The sequence below is a fragment of the Giraffa tippelskirchi genome, chromosome 12, assembly GCF_054371585.1.
Source record: "Giraffa tippelskirchi isolate mGirTip1 chromosome 12, T2T-mGirTip1v1.2.pri, whole genome shotgun sequence".
NCBI classification, from domain to species: domain Eukaryota; kingdom Metazoa; phylum Chordata; class Mammalia; order Artiodactyla; family Giraffidae; genus Giraffa; species Giraffa tippelskirchi.
This window is the reverse complement of record NC_137286.1, coordinates 143,048,011-143,067,207: the sequence shown is the minus strand read 5'-3', so window position 1 is coordinate 143,067,207 and position 19,197 is coordinate 143,048,011. Positions and strand designations below refer to the sequence as shown.

Genomic DNA, 19,197 nt, shown 5'->3' with positions numbered 1-19,197 from the left:
GACTTTGCTAATAACAGCAACAAAAAAAGTCCCTGTTGCAACTACTCAACTCTACTGCTATAGCACAAAGGCAGCCATAGATAATGCATATTATATATATAAACATCTGTGTTGCAATAAGACTTTATCTTAAACAAGAAACATTCAGATTTGGCCCATGGGTAGGATTTTGCCAACTTCTGACATGTCATGGGCAAGTGGAGCTACGTGCAATTTGTTTATAAGTAATGGAAAGATGATGAATGTGTCAAGTAAAAAGCATGTTATAACTTAGGAAATCTATTTCATAATCATTTTTTCTACACTGCATATGAATGATTAAATTGACATCATATACTTTAAACTTTAGATGAAAAAACGTACAATAATTAAATATTTTTAGATGATGGGGGTTCCTTGAAAAAGCAATTGAGTTGATCTAAGAGAAAACTGAAAAGGTTCTCAGAAAAGTTGGAACTTGACAAATGTCTTCAAGGGTGATTCTTAGACCAAGGAGGAGATGAAGGAAAAAAGAAAACACCAGACATTTTCAAATAGCATATGAAAGATTACGAAAGCATACAATGTGAGGAGAATTCTGACATGGACGTACAGAGGGTGTGGGGTCATGAGGAAGATGAGGCTGGAAATGTAGGATGAAGACAGATTAAGTTTTTGGATCTCAGGATTTTGAATATACTTGCTGACAAAGGTCCATATAGTCAAAGCTATGGTTTTTCCAGTAGCCATGTACAGATGTGAGAGTCAGACCATAAAGAAGGCTGAGTGTCAGAGAACTGATGCTTTTGAACTGTGGTATTAGAGAAGATTCTTGAGAGTCAACTGGACTGCAAGGAGCTCAAACCAGCCCATCGTAAAAGAGATCAACCCTGAATATTCATTAGAAGGACTGAAGATGGAGCTGAAGCTCCAGTACTTTGGCCACCTGATGCGAAGTACTGACTCACTGGAAAAGACCCTGATGCTGGGAAAGATTGAAGGCGGGAAGAGAAGTGGGAGAGAAAGGATGAGAGAGTTGGATGGCATCATCGACTCAATGGACATGAGATTGAGCAAACTCTGGGAGATGGGAAGGACAGGGAATCCTGGCGAGCTGCAGTCCATGGGGTCGCAAAGAGTTGGACATGACTGACTGAACAACTCGAGATTCAACGCAAAGGAAGCAGAAATTGTAGTCATCAAGATTCCTCACCAAATATTTCTGGTTTTACCCCTGGGCAGAAGATAATTGGACAATTTCCCATCTTTGTGGAGTGAGCTGTGGCCACATGACTCATTTTGGCCAAAGAATAAGAGGCAGAAATGGCATCTCTATTGTGTCCATTTGGAGAGACATGGATGGACCTAGGGAGTATCACACAGAGTGAAGTAAGTCAGAAAGAGAAAACCAAATATCGCATATTAATGTATATATGTGGAGCTAAATATAACTATTTTACAATAAAAGAGAAGTCTTTTTGCTGTGATCAATATGTTGTGATCAACAAATACTATATTCAGTCTCTTATTTGTTGTGTCATGGAAATCCTCAAGGGAGACAAACATTTGGCCATATGTGTAATAGCTTTAAGAAAGGTGCTAAGGAATGGCAGATGTATGAAAGGTGGCTGTTTTATTTTATCCTCTTATTATGAAAAGCGATAGCGCAACAGAAATTTTATACACTGTAAATCTAACTCCCCAGTGTTTATGTTTGTAAAGGTTCAGCAACCGAGGAGAAAAAGTCCAGATCAACAAATTAAGTTATACTCATGCTGATTGGCAAGGGCAGATGCAATTCCATTCTTTCTTTCTACCAATGGTACTAGAGGTCACATCTCAGAGGAAAATGAGAATCTCTGTGTCTCAACCTGACACATTCCATTTAGTTCCCGAACATGATTTACCTAAGTAGTAATGAGTATGACACAGTTAATTTAGCAAACACAATGGTTTGTTCAATACCATTAGCCTCCTATGAAAATATCCCCACCTGTTTTCTAAAGTAAATATTGCAAGATGTATGTATAATTAAAATTTTAGACAGAGTTTGTATGTAATGCAAAGATTCCAATAAAATAAAGTCATATATATACGTGTGTGTGTGTGTGTGTGTGTGTGTGTGTATTTCCCATAAAATATAAGTAAGAATAAGAACAAGGTGTCTATAATTTCCACGACACATTTGCTGTATATTTTGCAGAAAGAGACTTTGGCGGTCAAAGGTCAATGAGACATTACTCTCAGCTTAAGGAAGACAATGTCTTAATAAAGTATTGGAACAAACCTGAAGCACCCTAGCATGGTCTACAAGATTCTTCATGAATTCACCCTTTCTGATTTAATTTTGTGCCTTTCTCTCCTCATTTATTTTTATTAAACTGCACTAGTTTCTATTTCCTTTAAAAAGCAACTTGCATCCCCACCTGCAGGTTTTTGCACTTGCTGTTGCCTAGATTCTCCTCACAAATGACAAGCTCTTGGCATCTTCCTCTCAGCGCCAGTTCTCACATTGGAGAGATTGTCTCTGACCTTCAGTTAGAAGTTATACCTTCTTTGACCCTTTTACTCTCATACTAAGCTATTGTATTTTCTTCCTATCAATTATCACCATCTAAACTACCCTGTTTATCAATAGCTTATTTGCCTTCTCCTAGTTAAATAGTGAGGGTTGTGACAGCAAGAACCATCCCTGTCCTGGTAACTATTCTATCTTTGTGTTCCACTTGTATTTGTTGAATGACTGAAAGAAAATTTCTTTTTTCTTTATATTTCCATGAATTCATTTTTTTTTCTTTATTTCTCTTTCCATTTTCACGGATACACTGTATTAGTGATTCTTAAATATATTTTACAGACTTATCTTTTACTTTGAAACTATCAAATTCATATCACTTTTTTATATGAAGGTGCTTATGTATATTTTCAGAGAGCTTATATGGCACATAATTTAGGCAGGTACATAACTGATTTGTGGTTCAAAGTTCTTCCCCATGCCTTAGTGATGATTTTAGCTGTAATTTAAAATAAGAGTGTTAACTTTTACTCTTTATCAGTAAAAGCATGAAATAATTTCTGAGTTATTTGTCCTTGTATTATTGATACCATCAAGATAATTAGCTACACAGGCCTTTGACTTTTTTTTATAATGACCATATTTATATGTGTTTATTATCTTCATGCTGAATATTTATTTTAGCACAATGGAAAAGAGGACCAGAGGGGTGGATATACCATATCTAAATATATGCTCTTAATGAATCATAAAAAATCGCTCGTGTTTAACCAATATCAAGTGATGTTTTTATTGCCATAATAATCATTTAGAATATGCTAAAGGATGTTAAGCACAATTAAATTCTATTGTGTGCTCATTATATCAAATGACAAAAGCTGACATCCACTCAGAATTAATATAGCAATATTCCTTAATAATTTACCATTTGTGAGGCATAACAAATAGCAACTTTCTATTAATTATTTTACTACATTCTAAGGTATCAACACTGCAGAACTGGAAGGCAGGGAAATCTTTAGAAGATGAGTGACTTCTCTTATTCTCATAGTCAGATATCTGGTAAAGTTTCCTCTTGGGTTTATTTGAACTGGGAAAAACAGGTTTTCATACATATGAGGGCAGGGAGCTAACTCCAGTGGAAGAAATATTGTAAAGAGATCTGTAGGAATTATTGTAGAAAGATTAGAAATTTAGTTTATCTAAAATGTGGGTTGTCTATGATGACAGTAATATAGTCAAGGTAGTTTGAAACAAATGAGTTTTGAATTTTATTTTTCAGGTGAATAGGAAGTTGCTGAAGGTCTTTGAGATAGAGACTATAAGATCAGTTTTGTGCTATTTAAATTAATAAATACGTGTTGAATTGGTGAACTAATATAGGAAATAATAATTCATATACTTGAACACTCCCCAATCATAGAAAAACCAATCTAATAGTGATTTACAAGGAGATTTAGATGAGTGATTATAAGTAATAAATATTCTTAAACAACTATTGCTTTGTAGAGCGAGTAAGCAGGTATTGAACACTTGAATCAGGATAGTGACTATCATTTATATTTGAACTTGGGATCACAGCAGTTGCGATAAGAGGTGAGAAGAGTCTTAAGTCTACCATGGATTATATATCACTAAAGTAAGGTGGGAACAAAGGGAGATAAACTGGCTATAAAGGCTAATCTCAGAGACCAGTAATATGAAAAGTATTGAAAAATGTAGCGATCTCATGCATAGGTGCAGAGTGGTACAATTAATGTGATGCTAGGACATCATTGGGGAACTCATAGAGCAGATTAAATCCAAAAGCCGACTTCCAGTTCAAGATCGCGGAGTAGAAGGACGTGCGCTCATCTCCTCCTGCGAGAGCACCAAAATCGCAACTAGCTGTAAACAACCATCAGCAGGAGGATGCTGGAACCCACCAAGAAAAGATACCCCACGTCCAAAGACAAAGCAGAAGCTGCAGCAAGATGGTAGGAGGGGCGCAATCACGATAAAAATCAAACCTTATACTGGCCAGGTAGGTGACCCACACACTGGAGAACAGTAACACTACCAGAGAAGTCCTCCCACCGTATGAAGGTTCTAAACCCTAAGTCAGGCTTCCCAGCCTGGCTATCCAGCAAAGGGCCTGGGGATCCCCAGGGAATCTGACCTCGAAGGCCAGCGGGATTTGGTTATAGGACTTCCACAGGACTGGGGGCAACAGAGACTCCAGTCTTGGAGGGCACAAACAAAGTATTGTATGCACCAAGACCCAGAGAAAAGGAGCAGTGACCCCACAGGAGACTGAACTAAAACTACCTGCTAGTGTTGGAGGGTCTCCCGTGGAGGCGTGGGTAGGCGGGGGCTCAGCACAGGGATGGGGCACTGGCAGCAGCAGTCTTTGAAGGTCCATCCCCCTTGGCATAAGCCCTCTTGGAGGTTGCCATTAACCTTACCATAGACCCCAGGGCTGGGTTGCCTCAGGCCAAATAGCTAACAGAGAGAGAGTGCAACCCTACCCATCAGCGGATAATTGGTAGAAAGCTTTACTGAGCAAGGCCCTGCCTACCAGAGCAAGACCCAGCTTTTCCCACTGCCAGTCTCTTCCATCAAGAAGCTTACACCAGCCACTCTGCCTCCTCCATCAGACAGCAGACAGAAGAAGCAAGAAGAACCACAATCCCCCAGCAGCTAGGACAAAAACTGTATTACAGAAAGTCAATCAGGATGAAAAAGCAGAGAGTTGTGTCCCAGATGAAGGGACAAGATAAAACCCCATGAAAAACAACTAAATGAGGTGGAGATAGGCAACCTTCCAGAGAAGTCTGTTGAGTGGCAGCCCTTTCACATACGGTTCAACTACTTTCACAGGAGGACAGGAATAGGGGAAAAGTAGATCACATACCTGAGGAAGTTGAATAGAGCAGTTCCCCGGACAATCAGCACGGATCCCAACTGCGGTGGAAGAACGCTGTCCTTGATCAGCACTTGGGAAGGTGGTAGATGAATCTTGAAACCAGATCCTGAGAACTGAGCCAGGTCCAGGGGATGCAGAGTGCTGAGTTTTGTGGCCTTTTGGGTGCTTGGGACGTATCTCCTAATAAGAAAAGGAGAAAAATATGTTAGTGCAAAACAGTCTGAAAATAACAGGCTGGTTTCCAGCTCTAGCATCTGTCATCAATCATCAACTTCATGATTTCTATTCAAGCCCTGTTGGATCGTGAGGCTGATGTTTCTGAAATATATCTTCAGTCAGTCTGGATTGCTTTAAGAACTAGGATTGAGTGATGAGTGTGTGTGGAAAATCGAAGTAAAAGATAAAATCTGAGGGTTTTCAATGGAGGCAGTGTGAATAAAAAAATGGAGGATAAATGCCCGAGGAACTGTGAGGACAAGAAAGATGGGAGTAATCAAATGGCTACATGTTTGCAGTGAGGAGGCCAAAGAAGTCTAGATGGATTCCATGATGGATTCAGCTAGTTAATGGGAAGAGTGGCCAGAGATAAACAGTCAGCAGGAGAAACTGGCTTGGTGGTGAAATGTAATAAGATACGTAATATTCAGTAGATGGACAAAATGTAGTCGATAAAATAATAGGTAAGATAAAGTATGTGTTTAGTTTCAAATGCAGCTCTACAACTACAAAGGCATTAGTTAAGATACAGCTTTGGGGAATGTATGAAATCACACACACACACACAAAGAGAATGTATATTCAAGAAAGGCATGTCTGCAGAAGAAACTTACACACTAACATCACTTAGAGTTTGAGAAGAGTGAAGAAGGACGAACCAGGATAACGGTAGCAGCCGTGTTCATAAAGGCACAAGGACAAATTGATGATACAATATAAAAAGGGGGAATTTCACTCATGACTAAATGAACAAAACTGATAAGCTGAAGGAGAAAATGAGGATAAAAGCTGAGAAAAGGTATTTTCATGTGGTATTTGTGGGGCCATTACTAACTAAAAGGTAGTTTCTTCTTACCAATAGAAATAAATGTGAAATTTTAAAAGATTTTTAAAATGAGTTCAGTAGGTTAGAAAATACACACAGTAAATGTGCACTATTGTTATTATAAGATTGAGTGTGACAGGAAGAGAGCAAGAGGATAGGCCATCTGAAAAATGTGAATCTGATAACACTGGAGCTAGTAGCAGGCAAGCAGGGAGGGCCCGAAAGCCAAGACTGAAGACAAATAAGGAAACTAAGGTTAGAAGGAGACTGGACAGTTGAGATTGAACTAAGGGTGATTATATAAGACTCAGTCTTAGAGAAGAACAGACACATAATTATCAGAGCAGAAGAGAAAGAAGAAAATAAATGAAGATAAGATAAACAGCATTTCAAGGTGGAAAAAAGGAACTTAAGCAGCTTTTTTTCTAGATAGCATCTACCTTCTTATTTAAATATCACACACAGAGGAACTTGGTTTCAGAATTTGAAGAACTAAGTAACTGTTATATGGAGAAGCCACTTTTGGGGAATTTGTTAGGGAATTAACAAATAATAAGGGAACCACAGAACAGCACTGGCAAATTTACTATACTTTTCATTATGCATTTTGCTACTCTGTATATCTCCCTTTACATGAAAGTTTTGTTTTCAAATTGTTTTATAATTTGACTAAAGTAATATAAGCACATGTGGTTTGTAAAAATCTCATCTAACAACACAGAGAACTTTAATAAAGAATATGAGTCTTATTCTTCTCGAAGGCAAATATTTTCAAGTAATTTTGAAGTGCTCAAACAACTTTTTCATTTCCATTTTCTGTTAATATATGTGGATTTATAACATCACACTTTCTTTTATCTGTTCTCTTTGTCAGAGGATTTTATTATATCAAAATTCTTAGTTCACCTGCTATGCAACTATAGAAATTTAAAAAATCTACTTAATCTTCTATTACTTGTTTCTCTAAGAGAAAATGAACTTTCCTAATGTCCGCTTTAGATGAAGTGTCTGATTCGCTTTTTATCTCCTATTCCCCTTCTTCTCTCTAGTATCTGTAGAATGTAAGTGTATGTTTATATTGGCAAGACTTTCAACTTCACTTTATGTTCTCTAAACTTAATTAAGTGTTCTATGATATGTCCATTGTTGATTCCAAAAAATAAAACTCAGCAGGCACTATTTTCAGGAAATTAAATAAGTATCAGTCACTGTAAACCCAAGTGTCACCCTTGAATTTATGATACTTGGGTTTACACCCTGGTATAACAAGATCATAATTCTTTCAATGTCACTTCTAATATGGTAATCAAAATGTCATGTGACATGGTCAAGGTAAATTGAGCCTCATAATGACATCCAATCAGTTGTTCAAACTGAAGCTGTGTTTCAGCTTGCTTTAAATTTCTACCATAACATTTGTGTGTGTGTGTTTTTATTTTATTCATTTATTTATTTTTTAATTTTAATTGGAGGCTAATTACTTTACAATATTGTAGTGGTTTTCACCATACATTGACATGAATCAGCCATGGGTGTACATGCGTTCCCCATCCTGAACCCCTGGCCCACCTCCCTCCCCATCCCATCCCTCAGGGTCATCTCAGTGCACCAGCCCTGAGCGCCCTGTCTCATGCATCGAACCTGGACTGACGATCTATTTCACATATGATAATATACATGTTTCAATGCTATTCTCTCAACTCATCCCACCCTTGCCTTCTCCCACAGAGTCCAACAGTCTGTTCTTTACATCTGTGTCTCTTTTGGGTCTCGCATATAGGGTCATCATTACCATCTTTCTAAATTCCATATATATGTGTTAATACACTGTATTGGTGTTTTTCTTTCTGACTTACTTCACTCTGTATAATAGGCTCCAGTTTCATCCACCTCATTAGAACTGATTCAAATGCATTCTTTTTAATGGCTGAGTAATATTCCACTGTGTATATGTACCACAGCTTTCTTATCCATTCGTCTGCCGATGGACACGTAATTTGCTTCCATGTCCTAGCTATTGTAAACAGTGCTGCAATGAACATTGGGGTACACATATCTCTTTCAATTCTGGCTTCCTTGCTGTGTATGCCCAGCAGTGGGATTACTGGGTCGTACGGCAGTTCTATTTCCAGTTTTTTTAAGGAATCTCCACACTGTTCTCCATAGTGGCTGTAGTAGTCAGGGTGGAAGTTAGATACTACTACCATAACATTTTTAATGTCTTTTGTTTGTTTTCTTCTGGAGTTTGTAGTTGCTTATTTATTTCATATTATGCTTGATTAAATAATTACTATTTTATTTTTATGGGATGTCTCATGAATTTGAGGTTAATTCTGTAGAGTTTTCCTGTTCTGGAGAGTACTATTCTGATCTAAGCTGGGTTGTGTGTGAGGTTTTGTTGAGAATCTAGCCTCAAAAATCTCCCAAGTCATCTGACTTTCTCTTGTTGCTTTTATCTTCTCATTGTGCTAGAATATTGTCTCAAGCAACTTTCCAAGAAAAGGTTAATAGGACCTAAACTGTATACATCTTTGAATATCTGAAAATGCTGCTATTCTTCTTTAATTCTTGACTAATAACTTAAATAACATAAACTTTTGATAGAAAAATGTTTTCTTCATAACCTGGAAGATATGACCACTGCATATGTTTCTTTCTTGCTGGTTTTTTTTTTTGTTTAGTTGATAAGTTTTGTCTGACTCTTTGCGACCCCCTGGACGCTAGCCCACCAGGCTCCTCTGTCTTTGGGATTTCCCAGGCATGAATACTTGGAATACCGTATTGGGTTGCCATTTCCTTCCCCAGGGCATCTTCCCAGCCCAGGGATCAAACCGAAGTCTCCTGTACTGCAGGTGTATTCTGTATCACTGAGCCATCAGGGGAGCCCTTCTTTCTTGTTACATCTAATCAAATTCCATTTATAGCAGAGACTATGGAGATTATGAAAGACACATGCAGTAAGAGATAGCCCCAATGACTCACATGAAGAGCTGAATTCTGGGTGTGTGTGTGCAATATTCCACTTGATGCATTTTTTTTGTTCTTTCCTGAATGCAGTTCTCTTTCATCTTGATGATTAAGGCATGTTTTCTGTTGAGTATCCTTTTGTGTTGGCAACTCATATAGTCTCAACAGGCTTGGATGACTTTTTTCATATCTAATAAGAATCATAAATTGCCCACTTCTTTGCCTAATGAGATTTTTGGTCACTATAGGGTGTGTATACAAAAAGATTCTTTGTGAATTTAAAATCTATTTTGTGACAAATTAGTATTTCTAGTTTATTTGATTTGACTAGGGGCACATATTGATATTACAGAGCAAAACGTAATGATCAGACACTAATTACATTCAAATTAACGAGTTTTAAAAGGATTTACCTAAGTATACTCTGGAATAACTGGTACATAGAAAGATTTTATTTAGTCTATGATCTGTGTTATACACTTTATGTATTTGTTCCATGTGCTGAAGAAGAAAGAAACAATAGCTACATTTTTGTAATAGCTTATTCAGTTTCCTTTTATTTGCCTTTAATAACACATTTCTAGGCAAAAATAAATATGCACAGTAACAGCTGTTACTAGTTTCTAGCCTACATATTGCTAATGTTATTGCTGTGGTAACTTAGGAAAATTTCTGAATGGGATGTAAGAGAAAGAATTTTTGCTGTCAGGCCTCCAATAAATAATTTATGCACCAATCTCAATATGAAGTGGGCTATCAGACTGGAGAGATTTGACGAGATACCAAAGGGAAGCGACTGAGAGCAAAGGTTCAGCGATTTGTTTAAAAAGTAATTTATTATTGGCGCCATGCCATCTTTGAAAATCTTTCCCCAGGCAATAAACATTAGAAATTTTATTATCACTGCCCCAGACTTCAGCTTCTTTGGGAATCAGATAGCTTGTCTCGTTGTAGCCTAGGGCAGCCTTCCTAGTTTCCTCCAGGAAAAGTGACCCTGGTTAGAAATAAAAGTCATGAGGTTAATCTGGTGCTGGCACTGCTTTCCCCAAAAGAGCCCAAGTCTTAAATCAAATTGGTTTTTTTTTTTCATTATTCATCTTCCTCATTAAAATTCCTTGCATTAAAACCTTTCAAATTATAGCACAATCTGACCCATGTTTTCTGAGTGAGATTTTGGGCATTTATGTTGTGACATCCTTTGCTATAGATCCTTTGGGAGTTTAATCAGAATAAGACACATTTTCCATCTCATTAGCACCTCTTAGTGATGAGATCTACCGCAGGTTAGTCAGATAGCCAGAGATGTCTTATATGTACTTAATACTATCTTATTAATATTAATATGGATAAGAAGGCTCCATTCTTTTAGTTGACATTTTCTTGACAAGTACTATCATTGCAGTAACATCCTTACTTTAAAAATATCCTGTTCAACAGAGCATTGAGTAGTGGCTCAGATGATAAAGAATTCTGCTTGCAACACAAGAGACCCAGATGTGATTCCTCGGTTGAGAAAATCCCCTGGAGAAAGGAATGGCAACCCACTCCAGTATTCTTGCCTGGAGAATTCCATGGACAGAGGAGACTGACAGGCTACAGTCCATGGGGTCACAAAGCGCTGGACATGACTGAGCAACTAACTCACACACACACAACAGAGCATCACAAGGAAATAACAGCAAGTCTACACATATTTCATTTATTCAAAGAAAATAATCTCTTTTCTTAGATACAAGTTTGTAATTGTAGAAGACTGATACAACTACACAGTAGAAACTGTACAACCTTGTACTCAAATTTATTTTTATGTGTTATATTACCCACGTTGCTTCATTATGCTTCAGAAAGATAGTACAAAAGAAAAACACATAGTAATTTGGATCAGAAATGAGATTCTCCCCAGAAGAAGAGAAAGTATGAGGAGAGGAAAAGTACATAACAGTTGTATAATGTTTGCTCTTGTCTGTAAGAACTTTCACATGTGTTAAGTCTTTTGAGTGTGCATCAGAGTAAGCTTGGCAAATCCAAAATTACTCTGGTTGATTTTGTTAGAGATAGATTTAATACAGGTAATCAAAAAATTGTACAACAATCAGAAGAGCTGAGGAAGCAAAGGCCAGCTCCTCCTTTCAGGAAATCAGGAATTACAGGGAACACATCTGATGATCCCATTCTGCAGCTCTCAAGTTCTGGAGAAACTGGGAAATTGGAACAAATGATCACTGGTGAACTCAGCTACCTGAGAGATCAGTTACCTGATCTTCCAGGGTAAGCTAAGATGGGACAGTGTTAGTCACTCCGTTGTGCCCATCTCATTGTGACTGGACTGTAGCCCACCAGGCTCCTCTGTCCATGGGATTCTCCAGGCAAGAATCCTGGAGTGGGGAGCCATTTTCTGCTCCAGGGGATCTTCCCAACCTAGGGAAGATCGTGGGTCGAACATGGGTCTCCTGAATTGATGGAACAAGCCCATTATATATCAAAATGGATAAAGAGAAGAAGCAACTGTTAATAACAGAGGACTTTGACCAGGAAGCAAACTCAAGTTGATTGGGAAGTGAAGTCAAAATATGAAGAAGTAACCTGCATAGGGTGAGCGCCTTGGGGAAGTTATGTTTGGTTTTTCTGTCCTAATTTCTCTTCTAAAATGGATCTGAGGATGAGACCCCAGCAGGGTTGCATAGGCAGCAAAAGTTCTGAGTAGTCTTGTTTTTTTGGACACAGAGTCAAGAATAAGAGCCACTGTGAGCAAGAGAGTGTGGGGGATCATTCCCATCATGCCCCTCACCTTTTTGTTCTCCTAGTTCTGGCCCAAGGATGGTCTGAGTCATTGAGTTGAGCAAATAAAGAATTTTGTCTCTATGGCCTGATGTTCAAGATGATATTTAAACTGAGGCCTATGGAAGGAAGATGGGGAGGAAGCTGACTCATGAGGATGTGCTGTGCTCAGCTGTGTCCAACTCTTTTGCAACCCCATGGACTGTAGTCAGCCAGGTTCCTCTGTCCATCGAATTTTCCAGGCAAGAATACGGGAATGGGTTGTCATTTCCTACTGCAGGGATATCTTCCTGACCCAGGGATTAAGCCCATGTCTCCTGCGTTGCAGGTGAATTCTTTACCATTGTGCTACCTCGGAAGACCATCATGAGAATAATTGAAGAAATAAAGGTATAAATAAAAGGTTTATGGCTGAATCTCAGTGGAGTGGTACAGGATGAGATTGAAAATAAAATCAGAGGTCAAAGGATGTCAGGATTCAAAGGTCAAGTCAAGAACAATAGCCATCTCTTATAAGGTATTTACTATGTTCGAGACAATATTCTAATTGCTTACATAGTTAACTCTAATTTTCTCAAGAACTCTATGCAAAATGTATTTTCACCATTAGCACTCTCATTTCAAAGATAAGCAAACTAAGAGCAGAGAGATTACATCCTGAAGTTCATATAAATTACAGCAAGCAAGAGCCAGGAATACAATCCAGGCAGGATTCTGGAAAAAAAAAAAAAAAAATTCAGTTTTTGTTCTCAGTATAATAAAAGGTGATGACAGAGTTCCAGGCAGTGAAGTAATAAGTGTGCTTTAGCTTTTTAAAATATATTTCTGGTTATTATGCAGTAAGTACATTAAAACCAGGCAAGAATGAAATGGGAAACCAATAAACCAGATAAGAGATAGCGATTGATCAAAATAGAGGGTCAGCATTGAAAACACTGAGAAACAGATGATTCAAGAAACATGTTTTAAGTAGAATAAATCCAACTTGCTAGTGAATCATATAGGTGTGCAAGCATCCAGGACAATTCCCAGGTGTCTTGCTTGAGCAATTAGTTGAAAAGATATGGCTTTTACTGGAAATGGGAAACACTAGACTAAAGGCAAGCTAGTTTATGAGTATAAACATAAGAGACAGCTATGACATTCCCATGTAATATTCAAATAAGTCATTATATAAGTATGCATCTGAGAAAATACATAAGAGCTGGAGACGTAAGTATAGGCATAAGGAAATACTGATGACATATAAACCAACAAGAATGAATTGGACCTGAGGAAAGAGGCAGAATGTTAATTTTTAAAAAGTCAAGCCCTACTAACTCCTACATTTAGAAGATGGTAAAGGAGGCATTGCAGCCATGAAATTAAAAGACGCTTACTCCTTGGAAGGAAGCTTATGGCCAACCTAGATAGCATATTTAAAAGCAGAGACATTACTTTGCCAACAAAAGTCTGTCTAGTCAAGGCTATGGTTTTTCCAGAGGTCATGTATGGATGTGAGAGTTGGATGGTGAAGAAAGCTGAGCACTGAAGAATTGATGCTTTTGAACTGTGGTGTTGGAGAAGACTCTTGAGAGTCCCTTGGACTGCAAGGAGATCCAGTCAATCCATCCTAAAGGAGATCAATCCTGGGTGTTCATTGGAAGGACTAATGTTGAAGCTGAAACTGCAATACTTTGGCCACCTCATGCGAAGGGTTGACTCATTGGAAAAGACCCTAACGCTGGGTAGGATTGGGGGCAGGAGGAGAAGGGGATGACAGAGGATGAGATGGTTGGATGGCATCACTGACTCGATGGACATGGGTTTGGGTAGACTCCGGGAGTTGGTGATGGACAGAGAGGTCTGGCGTGCTGCAATTCATGGGGTTGCAAAGAGTTGTACATGACTGAGCGACTGAACTGAACTGAAAGGAGGCATTCCTGACCACAGAGTATTCTGGTTTTTCTTCTCTCTCTTAATATTTACCCCACACATTTCCTGATATTTAATCTAGTAATGTGATGTTCTCAGGCTATTCCTGTACTTATAAATCAGTCCTAGAGAACAATGGTCATGGTTGATCAATGTTCCTTAGAAGTTAAATGAAACATTTAAGCAACCAGTGAATAATATCCCCCTAGAATACCACTAGAGTCCATTGCTCTGTGACCTTGATTTTGCACTTCTTCTACAGAAGAGTCTGTTCCCATATATAAAGGAGTCAGAAAAAAGACTGTTAAATCAAGGGAAGACCTCTAGCTGGCTGTTGTGTTTGTGTGTACTTTGTTGTGGAAATGCTGGGCCTTTTAGTCTTTAATCTTATTCTGCCAGGCTGACAGCTTTGAAATTGCTGCAGAAAGTTCAGGGAAAGAGATAAATCAGGATATCATCTGCATAAAAAAAGATTCATCAAGGTAAATAAGATAACCAAATGAAGCAGGAAAAGCTTTCCTGGGTAGGCTTAACAATAAGACTAGGGAATTCAGGAAAGTTAAAGAAAGAAAAGCCATTATAAAATAATATGCAGTTTCATCACGGAAATAAGAGGCACACACACACATGTGCTTCAGTATTCTTTAAAAGTGTCAAGATACTCTGAGTCTGAAATTACAGTTAAGGAATAAACAAAAATAAAAATAACAGACGTATAGCAAAAAGGTCAGCATAATAAACATAATGAGCTTCTCTTTCGTATAAGAAATCTTTTTAGGACCAAATTAAATTTGGCATTTAAATCATAATTTCATCTGTCTGATCCCAAAGTCTAAATGAATCCGATTTAAGGAATATAATATGACACATAAATTGGAACTATCATACTATAATATGTAGTAACGTCTTTGTTTAAAAATAGGGTAGGTTTGAAAAAAGGCAGAAACATGACTAATTGTCTAAAGACAAGGAGGCTCCTGCATTATTGAAAGGATAAGAAACCACTATAATCTCTTCCAACTGAAAAAGTGGAGAAGCAGAGGCTCTCAAGAACTGCAGGCTCTCCTATGAGCTATCCATATGGAAAACAGGTCTTGACAGTATTAATAGTTGATTGCTGCTACTCTTGTACTTTTGGGTTAAAAAACAAAAAGGCAGTGTAGGAATTTCAGTATACACTGTAGAACCTGAAATAGGCAGATCGGAATCAATGGATGATTCAATGTCAGAAGAAAAGATGATGGTGGTCAGAGGTAGCCAACTGCAAACGTTCTCAATTTTCTAAATCAAAAAGTCGATTCAAATGGTTGAACTTCTGTGCAGTGCACTATACATGAGAGATAAATTAAGACTGAAAATACTATTTCCAGTGTCTTTCACTTTACTTTTTTAAAGAAAAATTATATACCTGTTACAAAAAACAAAGTATCTGTTTGGGGAATGTCACAGAGCAATAACAGTCGGTGAGAAGAGCTATAAAACAAGCACAAAACAAGAGCGCCACTGGGCATGAGGTGTTGGCGTGAAGTAAGATGGGCTCTAAGACCACTGTTTCAACCATCTCTTGAACTTGAATGAATCTTAAAACTGACAAGAAATGCTGCTGTGAGGCAATGCCAATATTCAGACAACTCATTAATACTATAATGAAGACAAAAATTGAATTTGAAGAAAAGAACCAGTGTGCTTTTTGGGAAAGTAATGGAGGTAATATTTGTGTGGCACCAAATTTCAGGAAAACATGACATTCTGCAAAAAGTTGTCGGAAGTTCACTAAAAATTAAGAGCTAATTCCCAGGTGGCTCAGTGGTAAAGAATCTGCCTCCTACTGCAAGAGACAGGCTCGATGCCTGGGTCAGGAAGAGCCCCTGGAGAAGGAAACGGCTACCCACTCCAGTATTCTTGCCTGGGAAATATCATGGACAGAAGAGCCTGGTGGGCCACATTCCACGAGGTTGTAAAAGAGCAGGACGTGACTTGGTGACTAAACAACAACAGTGTTAATTTATTTTCTATCCTTTCCCATGTCATGCTTATTTTCTTCTGTAGACTTGCACTATGATTTGGATAATTCACATTTCCCGATATGCCACCATGAATCAGAGCATCCTTATTTTATTTCCTTCTACTACTTATCTATCTCCATCCTCTCACCCATCGACACAAATGTTACAGCTCTGTCCCCTTCTATCTCATCCCCTCTGAGCCTATTCTCTTTCTAGCATCAATATATAATTGAAATGCAGCCTGTTGAGCACAAATTTTAGAACCCCCAAATTGAATTCAATTCTCAACTCTGTAGAAATACTGTTCATTTATTTCCTATTTTGTTAAGTGAGAGGAATAATAACACAAACATCAAAGAGTTGCAGTAAAGATGAAATAAAAAATGGACATAAAAAGTAGTGTTTTGCATATGAATGTCATCATTGGTAAGCTGCTGCCACACTCAGGCAGGGATGACCATGAGGAATGATCCTAATCCAAACATTTCAGATGTAGTTTTGTAACATGGAAGAGTCAATTTTGACGCTTCCATGCTAGATTTCTTTGACTGGTTTTGTTATTATCATCACACATAACGGCCCGCCTCAGAGAATCCTGCCCCTCTGCCTGACTGTCAAACTCTAGTGCCTTTGTTCAGAACCCTGTCCACCTGTAGATGGCAGGAAGGAGGAAATTAACACATACTCTGCCTGACGCTTGCCTATCTAGTAGATGCTTGCAAGATTAAATAGCCTTTTTACTTTGTTTCATCACCTCCTCCCATCTCTGATCCATAAAAGAACCTGGCATTGAGACTCTGATGAGATGATTATTTTGAGACATTAGTCTGCCATCTTCTCAGTCAGCAGGCTTTCTGAATAAAGTCCTATTCCTTGCCTCAATCTCTTATCTCTCAGATTCATTGGTCTATTGTGTGCTGAGCAGAGAGAGCTTGGACTTGGTAACAGTACCTGTGAATTTCCAGAATGTACATGCAGGATTTGGGAGAAATCTTCAGTGTTAGGTGAGATCCACTAAACTTCCAGATTAATGGCTGCAAACAAGATGAGATCATGGATGTCTTTTATTTCTCATACCCAGCTTCCTTTCAATATTTGATAAATAAAACGTGATTAGTTAAATGAAAAGTCAACGCAGATAATCTTACAAAAACTCTGGTTTTGAAAAGGTGCAAAATGAAGGAAAAACTGGCACATATCATGTCATTTTTAGATAAATATAATCTTAAAAATATTCCTCCGGAGAAAGTCTCAGAAACTAGGGTCAAGAGGTTTAAAGAAGCTAGAGTTTCCTGTACAACAGTGGTTCTTAACCCAAGTGATTCTAAAACCTCCCACATCCCTCATCCAAAAGGTTTGGCAATGTCTGGAAACATTTTTGCTGGTCACAACTGAGTAGAGACCAAGGATGCTGTTAAACATCTTAAAATGCCCAGAATAGCTCCTCAAAACCAAGAGTTTTCTAACACAAAATGTCAAGAGTCCAAGATTGAGCAGTTCTGTAATGGACAACTGTAGAATTGTACATATTCATCATGCTCCCAAATCAAGAAGAAAAAATAAAAAACAATATACTAGATTTTGAGTATGTTCAGAAAACAAATTTTAAATGCAAAATAAAGATAATTTTATTCTTAGAAACATACATATAGCATTTCATCACACTGGGCTTAGGCACTCAGTCATGTCCAACTCTTTGCAACCATGTGGATTGTAGCCTACTAGGCTCTTCAGTCAATGGAATTTTCCAGGCAAGAACACTGGAGTGGGTTGCCATTTGCTCCTCCAAAGGGATCTTCCTGACCCAGGGATAAAACCTGTATACCCAGTGTCTTCTGCACGGCAGGAAGATTCTTTATCCACTGAACCATTGGGGAAGCCCTTAAAACACCTCTAATGAGTATGGGTGCTTTGGTTTTAACTAGACCTCAGTTAAAAAATTCATTTTGCTAATTATAAGCTTTTTACTTTGGACACATGCACAAAACTCTCTAACTCTACTTTTCTCATCTCTGAAAATGGATACTGCAATGCTTCCATTTCATCAATGAAACACAGAATAACTTGGATAAAATACATAGTCGATGTATTTTAAATGGATGAATTTCTGCCATGCAATGGGAGGAGCATCCTGTCTTGTACAAACTCTAAGGGAAACTTCAGTTAATCACATCTTCTATTATCATGTTCCCCTGAGAGGAGGTGGAAAGTATGTTCTGCTTTTAAGCAACAGAATAGGTCACTACCATGGTTATGTCTCATTATAAGGCACCATCCTAGTAGCCTGGAGACAGAGATGCTCTTGCTGACCTTGAAGAAGTTAACAGCCATATTGTAATCCACTACGGACAGTGCTACATGGTAGGGCATGAGGGTCTCTCGCCAACAACTAGTAAGAAATGAAGACCTTCAGTCATGCAGCCCAAAGGAAATACATTCTGCCAATGACCTGACTGATTCTGGAAGTGGACTCTTCCCTGGCACGCCTCTGAATAAGAACACAGCCTGATTTCCACGTAGGTAGACCCTGAACAGAGAACTGAGGTAACCTTTGTCTGGATCCTGACCTGCAGATTGTGAAATAATAAATGTGTGCCATGCAAACCCACTAAGTCTGGGGTAATTTGATATGCAACAATAGAAATCTAATATAGAAGGACTGGCCAAAAATATAAAGAGTGATTCTAAAGTGAAAGTAAAAGCTTGTATTGTTTAGTCGTTAACTTGTGTCCAACTCTTTTGTGACTCCATGCACGGTAACCTAGGAGGCTCCTCTGTCCATGGGATTTCTCAGACAAGAACACTGGAGTGGATTGCTGTATCCTTCTCCAGGGCTTCTTCCCCAAACAGAGATCCAACTCGTGTCTCCTGCATTGACAGGCAGATTCTTTACCACTGAGACACCAGGGAAGCCCCAAAGCTTGGATATTTAAAGTATATAGAATTACAAATAAAGCTAGGGCATGAAGGGGTTCCATGGGCCATGAGTCCAAGCTAGTTGGACACGATAGTTTTATCTCGCATCCCTACTGTCTGATTTAGCGCACACACATACACACACACCCCACAGCTATTGAAAATATTTTATAAT

At 38.3% G+C, this 19,197-nt stretch overlaps 1 protein-coding gene across 7 annotated transcripts in view; it reads right to left on the bottom strand.

Annotated features, from left to right (window-relative positions):
- The window catches only part of LOC145530572 (uncharacterized), a 414,567-nt gene that overhangs the window by 244,313 nt on the left and 151,057 nt on the right, over positions 1–19,197 (bottom strand). For 3 of the 7 annotated variants that reach the window (XR_014071906.1, XM_081552135.1, XM_081552136.1), the window contains 2 exons: positions 17,058–17,140; positions 5,388–5,579 (listed from right to left, as the gene is read on the bottom strand). Coding sequence is in view for 3 of the 7 variants with exons in the window: in XM_081552135.1 (XP_081408261.1) it covers positions 5,388–5,579; positions 17,058–17,140 (275 nt within the window). In the remaining 4 variants the exon portion in view is untranslated. Of the gene's footprint in view, positions 1–2,733; positions 5,580–17,057; positions 17,141–19,197 lie in introns of those variants that run through there. The other 4 variants (XR_014071907.1, XR_014071905.1, XM_081552134.1 and 1 more) reach the window with 2 other exon arrangements.